Here is an 11,560-nt window from a genome sequence, read left to right on the forward strand (position 1 = left end):
TGTGGAAAGCATGGCAAATAAACAAAATTAAAATTATTAAAACATAAAAATAATTAAATTTCCTAAAATTATGGAAAATAAGATAAATAAATAATAAACAATGACATATAATCAAAATTAACTAAAATCATGGAAAATATGACAAGTAAGCAAATCACTTCATAAATAATAGTATAGATAACACCAAAATATATGTTTTCTTTTTGAAAATAAAAATTGCCTTCAAATAAAAATATATATACTGAGATTTTGACCTTATAAGTTATAAGAAGCTTTTCATATTAATGTCCATAACTCTATATAATTGCAGGATTGACCTCTCTCTCTCTCTCTTTCTTTCTCTCTGCAGCAATTTAATTTCCACAAGATTCCAAACAAAGAGAATTGATAGAAAGTGAGATTTGCAAAATTTTATTATCTTCCTCCTCTAATCCTCTCCTATTATTAAGGCGCATATACTCTATCCATCTATCTCTCTCTAACTAGCTTCATGGCTGCTTCGGTCTCCGACCATTCATTGACTTCTTGATCTCTGGTCTCCATCTAACAAGTAAGAAACCCTAATTTATTCTTCTCTCCTCCTTCTCCCCTCATGTTGAGATCATCAGAAACGCTTCGTCTCCCTCATCTCCTGCTGTCTTTGGCTATTCCGGTCATCAGATTCTGCCATGGTTCCTGATGCTGAATCCTCCACAACGCTTCTTCTTTCATGTGGGTTTTCTAGTAGTTTCGCTTTTATGAGGTTATTACAAAGGGCTCATCACTTCTTTGCCGTCTCTGAGGACGACGACAACGAAGACATTCGCTTAGGATCTGATCATCAAGTAAAAGATAAACATCACCAAGTTTGTAGGAGAGATCGTAGTTTCATGGCCGATCAAGAAGAGCCGAGGAGTACAACTTCTAGGTTAAGCTCCAAGGAAGACGACGACAACAACAAGAATAATACCATCAACAATGAAGCGGAAGATCATGAGATGAGACAAGAAGGGTGGCTCCGGTTAAGCACTGGCCACGAGGATGATGTTAAACTGAATATTGACCATGTGCAACAACATCAAACCGATCCAGCGGATAGGAGAGACTCTTTTCTAGAGCTTAATCTTTTCTCTGGCGGTTCAAATAGAGAAGAAGGAGTTGGTCTTACATCAATGTCATCTCTCTTACATCATCAGCATCAGCCAAGAGGGATGATGATTAATCCATTGATGTTCCCTACCAGGCCTGATCAGGAGATGATTGGTTCTTGGGCGGCTGCCTTTAAAACGCCTGTTGTCCCACAAAACCTAGTGCAACCATCATCATCATCTGCTTCTTTGATGCCGTTGCTAAGACCCTACTTTGGCCGCTCCAATTTTCAGCAGCAGTTAATAGGGAATAATAATAATAATCCGGATGCGTTGGCTGGTCCAAGCTCAAGTTTTCGAGTCATTGATCCTTCTAGACGACCCCATTCCGGCGTTTGGTTCCTCCTTCAAGCTTCTCAAAACCAGTAAGTGCTAAATGTTCACTTCCTAGACACTGTTATGTAAGGTCCATAATTTCTTGATCACACAACCAAAGTTTACTAGATTGGATTTTTTAGATTATTTCTTTTTGGTTGTAATCATAAGGTGTTCACAAGATTCTATATTTTTATATTTTAAGTTCTTGGTTTTATCTTTGGATAAACGTTTTAGGACAAGAGAACCATTCTTGCCTCAGATCCCCAAGAGCTACTTGCGAATCAAGTAAGTACTCGTTAATTATTAAAATTCTAGCACTCATTATTTCTTGGCTAACCAGCTAGGTAAATTAGTATACAAGAATGACAGATAAAAGGACGTGAGTTTTATCTAAACTTTATATATGGCTGATTAATTTTGGTGTTCTTGGATTGCGTAGGGACGGGAATATGACTGTTCGACTATTGAAAAAATATTTGGTGAATAAGTTGCGATTAGAGCACGAATCCCAGGTATTTTTTATTAATCTCATCAACTCTTTAATTTCTAGTATTTCTTTAACTCTAGTGTTCTAGATTCTATGAACACATTGCTTGCCGTAACTACAATCGTCTAAGTTGTTTTCAAAAAGAAAAAAAAATCTAAAACGTTACATAATTACTTTTTTGATAAAGGAAATTTATGTTACATAATTACTTTATAAAGCATAAAGATGATATGATAATAGTACGACAAAACATAAAACATATAGTAAAAGAAAAGAAGAAATCGTGGAGAGGGTACATTCATGGGGGTTGGTGTACTGAGGAACATGACAATAACATTGGAACTAGATTGCCTCAAAAGTGTCTCCATGTTAATTAGGTCACAAGTAGATGTCGTTGCTAGGTATAAGCCGTTTTGTTATTTCTTTGTTTTATATGCTTATTATCCATAAATTGATTTTCAACCTTTTTGAGTTTGTCTTACTTGCTCCTTTTTATAGTTTAGGGGTAATTGATTAACGGTCGGGCCACGAGTTAGTGCCTAGTGTGATCAACTTAATCGTCATGAAGTCAAGTGCACCAACCTACTAATTTATACACAAATAATAGTTTAATTTAGGAAACCGATTCCTTTATAAAAATATTTTGTGCTTGCGCTTTAAAATGTTTTGAGTACATTTTAAAACAGCATACTTTGGAAACTAGAAACCCGAACTTCCAAAAACAAAACGTGTTTTCGGTATATAGTTGGAAAGAAAAATTTGGCTCATCCGTTTCCTATACATATACCTTTTCTAGAACCAATTGTGAAACATTTTCAAAACACTGTTTCCTTATAATATAGGATACTGTAGGGATAAATCACATCTACAAAACTTTCATATGTATAAATCATCAGTTTATTGTTTTCGGATATATATAAACCAAAATAATAATCTCCATAGCTAGCTTGGTTTGGGTTGGAAATGCTCTTGCTAGTATTTTTAACCAGTTTGGAAAGATACTGATTATGACTCGTTAGAAAGACCAGTTCATGAAAACCAGATGTAGATATGCATACAACATACCATCCTATAATTACAAGAACATGACATATATATATTACATAAAACTTTTACTATAGCTATATCGCACGCTTCTTCTAGAGCTAGTTATTATCTCAAATGATGAATACAATAAAGTAAGTTCTTATCATATACAGACTTATTAAAATCTTACGAGTCGAATTCGTGAAACAAAGGGTGGCGTTCCGTTTATTTTTTGGTGAAAATAGATTTCTATCCCTAAAGTTACGTACGATGCTTCTCGTGCAAATTTTAATCATTGATATATGTGCATTTATGCGCTCGATTTCTCATAATACGCTATAACTTTTATGATTCCTGAATTAATAATTACAATTTCTATTGCCAAAGAATAATTACACACGCAAAACTTGAACTTCTTTTCTAGGCTAAGGGATCATTCAATAATTCAGTAACTATAATGTGCTTGAAAACGTCATTAATTGTGTGCTTAAATAATTAGCAGACGATGAAATATTGATTTTAATACGTGAGCCCTTTCTCTCTTTCTCGTATTTTTTTCCATTTCCTCCTTATATTTCCAAACATATTGAAAGCCACAGACAGATGAGTCTTTTGGACGCCGTCCGAAATTTTTTTTTTTGTTAAATGGTTTACGCCGTCCGAAATTGCATGAGACTTTTAAATAAACATAAATAAAACCCAACCCTATACGGCTAATACGTGTGTATATCTTCTTAAAGAATTTGCGCTGATTTGATCCATGCATATATATATAACAATGCATATAAATTACTTAGAAATATATACAGTGTATATACCCATTTACATAAAACAAAATCCTTGAAAAGGAGAAGAAAACAGATTCAATTGAGATAATGATCTTCGATTGTTTAGAATATACGCCACGTTGGTGTAAGCATGTTTTCCTGCAACATTATTTAGAAGCTTAGAGGTCTATTAAACTTAATTAATCTAAACCTGATAAATTAAACTATAATATATAATATTTACGTCAACTCAATATTTAACATCTACTCAAATCACAAAATTTTATCTGTTTATTGCATTAAGCTACGCCATGAAGTATGAAATTTTTAATTCTCAAACAAAAAAGAAGTATGAGATGGGGGTATGCATATCTTTGTTTTCTAATTCGCATTAGTTACGATGTGTGACATGTCCATATCTTGATCAATAATAAAATTTTCATTGACAAGATGTGTTTATTTATTGTCCGTTTCTCCTGAACTATCCAAAAGGAATTGATAGCATAGAAATCAGTTTTGAGTTACAATATTTTACAAATATTTTATATTAATTTTACAGTTTATAAAATTAGCTCATACGGCACATATAATTGTAATTTAACCATAAAATATCATATTAGTGCGTATATGAATAAATGCAAAAGGGAAACATCAGGCATCATATCAGTTCAGATATAGATCTAAAGACTTTTTATTTGAAATTTATTTAGGGATTGATTTGAATATTTTTAACCCGGAAATAGGGTTACGTCCACACGGTCATCATGGTTTATTCCTTTTTGGATGATCATTAATTTCTTTTGGGACAACAAGATGATCATTAATCAAAGTTGCAATTATATGCATTTCATATATGTGTGCGCGCGTGTATATATTTATATAAATATAAAAATAATATAATGATGTGAATGTGTGTATAATACTCCGATTTGAGTAGGGCATAGGTATCAAGAGTGCATAATAAATACTCCATGAATGTAATGATTAGCCAGCCATAATCTGACTTCGTGGAGGCATTGTCTTCCATTTTTGTCTCTCTCCCTCTTTTTAAGTTTCCTTTGACTTTTTAGACGTAAGAGAACAAAAAGCTTTAAAAGCAAAAAGTATTTCAGAAATTTCAAATTTCCTTTTGGCCCCGTGATTTTTTTTTGTCAACTACTCATCCTTCATTCCATAAAATAAATAAATAGACAATTCCTTATGTTTGGTAAAAATATTAATTACCCCATGTTTCTCTCCTTTTCTGAATAATAAAATAACTTGAATATTTATTCCCACTTGTTATTTTATAAAAAAAATTAATCGTAATTCACTACAAATATAAAAATGTCCTAAAAAATATAGATCTTATTTATTTTCATGACGAGCTTTTAGTTAATACTCTATCTGTTTCAAAATACTTGATGTTTTAAATGAATACACAAGAATTAAAACATATATTTTTTCTTAAAAAGTAACATTAAAAATATAAAGTAAAACTAATTCAGCCAATTATAAAAACAAGTATAAAACATCATTGGTGACACAGTTTTCTATAAAACTAAAATTAATGTAAAAATATCAAAACATCAAGTGTTTTAAAATATTTTAAACTCTCCAAAACATCATCTATTTTAAAACGAAGGGAGTATAACACTTTCTTGGGTTAGAAACTTAGAATGCTGGTTACGTTATTTATTTATTTATATATTTTGTATATAGACTATGGTTCTACTCTTCTACCTTTGATATAGAAAACATCCCAAAACGAAAAAGCTTTTGATGGTCACTTATTATTATAAAATGTTTTATTTCTTTCCTTTTTTTGTTTATTATTCTAAAATGGTATAGCAGGAGATGCCTATAAATATGACTTAAAAATATTTTCACAGATTAAACGCATTTGTTCGTTCTACCACATACAGTAAACCGTCATGCTTATGTTAGAAGTGGCTCATCAACACCAACAGTATATTTCTCTCGCCTTGGTTTAGCTAATTAGTGTCTCGTGTAGGACCATTTCTTTACAAAACCCCTAATGAATTTGGTGCTTGAAAAGCCTTTTCCATATCAATCATATTCATATCCTCTTTAAGTGCTGCACTTTCTTAATTATTTCCTTATCATCCATCCACTGCAGCCTATCTAAATGTTAGATGTTTTCCTTTTGTTTCGAATCAACATGTGTCTTTATCAGCAAGACTTTGTTTAATTAAATTCTCCACTATATTTTCTTCTTCAATTCATTGGTATTGATCCGGGTACTTGTAAACTAAGAGCTGGATGTAATGAACCTCTAAATTTTCGTAGGCTGATGTTTGGTCCATGAATGCATCACTCCATGCTTATTGAGAATTTGCATTTTGTGGGAAAACTACTTACAAAATTTATATATTTGTCAGCATACCGTAGAAATGTTTTTACAGTACTTTATGTTCTTGAATGAATGTATTACTAATTAATAGGTCAACCATAAATTTATGATAATCTATCTTTAAGTGTGAAAAAACTTATAACGCTGACCTTCGTCGTATGTAGTCCAAGATCTCTCGGCCTAGGATAGGATCAGTAAACTATTCACTTTCTCACGACTAGTTAACTATTTTGAAAATTACACAATTTTCCCGATTGGTTTTACACCTCACAAAAATCATGTTTTTCTCACATCACTTCCATTTGTACTAACATTTTATAGCCACATTCTCCCTTTTTATATATATTTTTAAAAAGCACATCATCTTTCTGTTGTTTTTTTTGACTGAACATATCATCTTTGTATAGTGATATAATCAATTCCGTTAAATTTATTAATATTTTTACAACTAAGCACTTTAATTTCCTTCAAGAAACTTAATATGCATCATAAAATATAAAGCACGTCTCGAAAAAGTCAATTCGAACGTCCAAAATCTTGGTACCATACGTTGTTAAATATATAGAGGCCAAGGTATATTCGTACGCTAGTAAATGTTTTTAAGCTGCAAGTTGGCATGCAACTTATATATAGGCATATATTGATGATAAATACATATTTTACGTCGGTAAAAAGTAATACATGAAGTCGCCCTCAACAACAGAATCATTGTTGCTGAAAGAAATTGCATTTAAAAAAGAAACACTAAAGGGCAGATAAGAAGCCATGAACATGATCTCCTTTAAGTTAGTGATGCGATGCATGCAAAACATTTAAATATATATGCATATCCGACTACGACTTTCATGGTCCCTATTTTATATTCAATTTAAAATTACGTTATTATTTATGCATGTAGGTCCTTTAATAACAAAATATAAATATTAAGATGTTGATATGTGAGATAACACCACTTTTTTTTTGTGCACAGAACACCACTTTCATATGCTAGTTGTTGTATAATACTAAACAAAGAATATGGTAATTATAATGAAATTATTATTATATATATAAATTCACACTAAGAAAAATAAACACAAAGTTTGTGACTTAATATGATTTGTGGATCGTAAACCTTAGTCATCAAAACGTAAGGAGAAGACGTGCACGAGATGATGGTAAAGTTTTCATGGGTTAGTTTATATTTTCTCGGCACAATATCCTTTTATACTATAACATCAATCTATTCTGCAACTACTTTTTCCTTTTTGGAATCTAGATTTTTTCATTTCACATGTACCAAAATATTATAAAAAGAAAGCTATATAGATATATATTACTAGAGAATGAGTTAGGATGATTTGGCACGGTGGAAAACATATTCTGGATCCAACGAGAAAACTTAGATTTAATGATTGATTTGCTTTGTGTACATTAGATTAATAACTTGAAACTCTCAGCTCTAGATTTTGACCAAAAATACTTTTAACCATGAGTTGAATACTGGACATTACGGCATAACATTAAAGTCTATTTGGAAAGTCACTGAAAATACATTACGGGTAGAAGAAAAAGGGTGGGCAACGAAATGATTAAGATTTTGGACATCGTGGGTGCCATTCGAATTTCAAAACTATTATCAAGTTAATTACTTATATTGTGTGTATGTGTTGCATATTTTCTTGAACTTATTTCAAATAAGTGGTGGAGTCATTGTTGGTGTTGCTATTGTTTGAAAAGCAATTTGCGTTAGAAAATGAGGAATCTCTTTGAAGTAAAGTATAGATGACATAATTACAGCATTGCGTAGCCACCTTGACACTTGGCATTTTCCATCACTCTATCCGTCACCCCTACGAAGTAATGATCTCATTAAACCCAATATTTACTCTATTTTATCACACGTTCACATGCCCACCATATACTTATACACTAATACTATATACCTAAAAACAGTAGCTTTGTTCAATGTTTTTGCGGGTATCACTAATCACGTATTTAATTTTGATTGTGATAATAATACTATGATTATTCATACGACTAATAGGACATTTATTTTGTAAAATGGAGAGCAGGTAGAGATAAGATGCAGAGGGCAAGAACTGGAGCAAGTGTTGACACTACAACACGTGAGAGATACAATATGGAGAGGAAGCAGAGAAAGTTCTTCTACTATTTCACAAAACCTTACTTTGCTTCCAAATTCATCTACCTCTGATCATCTCATGGTCCTCCATTATGGTAGGAGTACTCTTTCTTAATTATATGTTTCTATAATACTTATTCTCTATTTTATTATAACACCTTATTATTCTCAAGAGAAATAACTGCCCACCCTTTCTTTCAACTCAACATCCCACCTTCTTCAACTGTTTTTCCCCTCTCTTCATTTTTTTCGGCGACTGCTTCGATTATTTATATCAGTGGTGAGATTTGTGGAATGAAAGAGTTATCTAATTCTTTAGGAGTATGCATGTCCCGGTTGGTGTTTTTATTGTTGTATCTTCTGGGGTTGTGAGTAACATTAACGCATGGAAAAAATGTATTCGTATTTATATACAATATTTTCATGCTATCGTTCTATTGTTAGCCCATAGCTGACTTCTTTTTGAAAAACAAGTGTTTGAAAAAAAAAAGCTGACTTCTTTTTGACATTATTGTTGGAGTTATTCTTGGAGGTGAACATCTAGGTTCACCAGCCAATAAAATTTTATTATTTCAAATTTGATATCTTTTAAAAAATGAAACAAAATATTATCAAGTTATATTATGTTTTTTTTTTAAAAAGTAAAAAAAAAATAGCAGCAAAACACTAAACCCTAAATTCTAATCCCTTGATTAATTTTGACGAAAAAACATATGGTTAACTAATCTAAACTTAAAACATCAACTCTAAATCCTAAATCATCAACTCTAAACCCTAAACCCCGAAACATCAACTCTAAATAAAAACATTAAACCCTAAAACTCTAAACCCTAAATTCTAAACCTTGAGTGTTTTAGTGTTTAGTGATTTTGATTTAGAGTTTAGTGATTTTGATTTAGAGTTTAAGATTTATCCTAGAGTTTAGGGTTTACCTAAAGGTTTAGGATTTAGGGTTTAGAGATTAGAGTTTAGGGTTTAATGTTTTGCTGACGACGTTAAAAATATTTTTTTTGTAATTACTACTATTTTTTATCTTTTTACCTTTTAATTTTAAAAAGATAATATAATTTGGCAATATTTTGTTTCTTTTTTTAAAAGATATTGAATATGAAATAACAAAATCTTATTAACTTAGGGGGTGAACCCAAAAATAATTCTTATTGTCGCTGCTTTTGTGTGTGTTTAGTTGTTCAACGTTTTGCCTGAAAATATGGGCCTTATTCAGAGTTATCATCGGCCCAAACAGGTATCAAACTGGCTAGTTATAAATTTCAGGCCCTCTGGGAAGCTTTAATGCTCTATGCTAACCAAAACCATAAATGGACCAATATCCAATATGGCCACATATTTTGATTAACTACATTTTAGTCCAAGCACTGCTCTGATTCTGTGCCTTTTACCAGCTGTGTGTATCAAGCTTAGGAACAATCTGCAACACACCAATTAACTTCTCAAGCGTTTAGTAACATGTAGATAGTAGAAAACCATGCATTAGGCTAAAAGCTGTGAAGTTGTGTAAGCATGTGGACAAGCTCATCACTCGAAGGCCGGTCTGCTGGAAAGTCAGAAAGGCAGATGATGGTGATTCGTAATGCCATTAACATCTCATCTTCTTCCACTTCCTCTCCAAGAATACTCTTATCTAATGCTTCTCGTGCTTCCCCAGACTGCTGCAAATGCTTCAGCCACTGTCCTAAGCTGCCTCCACTTGCACCATCTACACAAAAAGGTTGTGTCGGGTCTCTTCCGGTTAAAAGAAGACCCAAGATCATCCCAAAGCTGAATATGTCGCTTTTGTCTGTATATCTGTCAAAAAGATATACATACCATATTAGCACGGCTGGTCATAGGCATAGTCAAGTGAAACATTGACCTATAATTTCAAAATTTTAAATAAAATTACATAAACATAAGCTTTCAAATTTTTATATATAAAAAATTAATAAAAACATTACTACGGCCTCCAAAATTTAGGGACCTGCCCTGCGTGTTAGTAAAGGAGAAGAACTAGGAGTGAACTCAAAGGCAAGCACCTGTTACTTTGTGAAGACTCAGGAGCAGAGTAGCAAGACACTCCTGTGTGTGAAGCAGCCATGATCTTGGCCAATCCGCAATCAGCAAGCCTCGGCTCAAACTCAGAGTCCAGCATCACATTTGTAGGTTTCAAGTTATAATGAAGAACTTGATGATCACAGCTGAAATGTAGATACTGAAGCCCTTGAACAATTCCAACAGCAACTCTTAGCCTAACTTCCCATCCTAGCTCTAGCTCTTTAGCCCTAACCTTAGTCATCACATCCTCAAGACTACCATTCGGCATGTAATCATAGACGAGAGAGAACTCATTGGATTCAAGAACATAAGCTCTTAGACTCATAAGGTTCATGTGCCTTAAGATAGCAAGAAGCTCAAGTTCCTTCTGCAACCTTCTCTTAACTGAGTTGCGACTAGTACTACTACCACTTGCTTCTGGTGAGCATAGTCTCTTAACTGCAACCACTAGACCATTATCAAGTACAACTTTGTGGTATTTACCGTTAGGGCCTGAGCCAAGCAACTGAATACCATTACCAAGGGCTCCATAAAGAGACTTGGGTGTAAGCTCAGGGGAAAAAACTACAGGACCTTTGAGAATTGGCGTTTGTTGCATGTATTTGACGATGCAACGGACCAAGAAAGCTAAGACTAAGGCAGAGACCAACCCGATTAAGATCCCTGAAGCGATGCTGAATACCATAACCTTGGAAGTGATACTGGACTGGAGTGGTGTAGATGAAGGTGGAGTTGTGGATAAGTGTTTCACTGTTCTCCGCCGACAACTTGCGCTTGTGTTTGTTCTTGAAGTGAAGACTAAGAAGAAGAATAAGAGGAGGAGATAGATAGTGTTGCTTCTTCTTCTTTGCTCCATTGCTGCGCTCAAGAGCCAGATCTGAAAAGCCCCAATAAGGTTTGTTTCTAGCACATCTATGGTTGAAAAGATGTAACAAACAAAACTAACCAAAACTGTTTCAGCTCACTAATCCAGCAACCAAACAAACGCACACTCAGACACTCTCTCTCTAGACTCTCTTTCCAAAGCACAGTATCTGTCTGTGACTCTTATCTCATGACCAAAACTATTAACAGCCAAAAAAAAGAGAAAAATTGCGTTCCCGCCTTACAAGTGTGGGACCCCATTTATGTCAAGAGGTCAGGGTAAGTACGGGTCCCACCGCCACGTATGCGAATAAAAGGCAGCTCTCGTTGCTTTCATGAGTGACCGAAAGCAAGACATCGAGTTCCGAGAAGAGGGGTTTTTTGCCAAAAAGGAGAGTTCAACAGTTGGTTTAGATAAGCTACGTGAGATGAGAACCGTTG

General features: G+C 33.4%; 2 protein-coding genes across 3 annotated transcripts; one reads left to right on the forward strand and one right to left on the reverse strand.

The window, feature by feature from the left end:
* The first annotated feature begins 337 nt into the window (after window positions 1-337).
* On the forward strand, window positions 338-8,610 carry LOC106332645. The gene is made up of 4 exons (XM_013771125.1): window positions 338-1,492; window positions 1,680-1,730; window positions 1,885-1,957; window positions 8,133-8,610. The coding sequence occupies exons 1-4, from the start codon at window positions 669-671 to the stop codon at window positions 8,316-8,318; spliced, it is 1,134 nt and encodes a 377-aa protein (XP_013626579.1). The 5' UTR covers window positions 338-668; the 3' UTR covers window positions 8,319-8,610.
* Window positions 8,611-9,473: 863 nt separating this feature from the next.
* Window positions 9,474-11,511, reverse strand: LOC106332860 (inactive leucine-rich repeat receptor-like protein kinase CORYNE). Of its 2 annotated transcripts, none has more exons than XM_013771354.1 (2): window positions 10,237-11,507; window positions 9,474-10,009 (listed from the first exon to the last, which is right to left on the reverse strand). In XM_013771354.1, exons 1-2 carry the CDS (start codon window positions 11,109-11,111, stop codon window positions 9,700-9,702), a joined length of 1,185 nt encoding a protein of 394 aa, XP_013626808.1. In that variant the 5' UTR covers window positions 11,112-11,507; the 3' UTR covers window positions 9,474-9,699. The 2 variants fall into 2 exon arrangements, with proteins under 2 accessions (XP_013626808.1, XP_013626809.1); XM_013771355.1 differs by having other exon boundaries at window positions 9,702-10,001; window positions 10,237-11,511.
* Window positions 11,512-11,560: the final 49 nt, after the last annotated feature.

Source organism: Brassica oleracea, chromosome C3 (genome assembly GCF_000695525.1).
Source record: "Brassica oleracea var. oleracea cultivar TO1000 chromosome C3, BOL, whole genome shotgun sequence".
Taxonomy (NCBI): Eukaryota; Viridiplantae; Streptophyta; class Magnoliopsida; order Brassicales; family Brassicaceae; genus Brassica; species Brassica oleracea.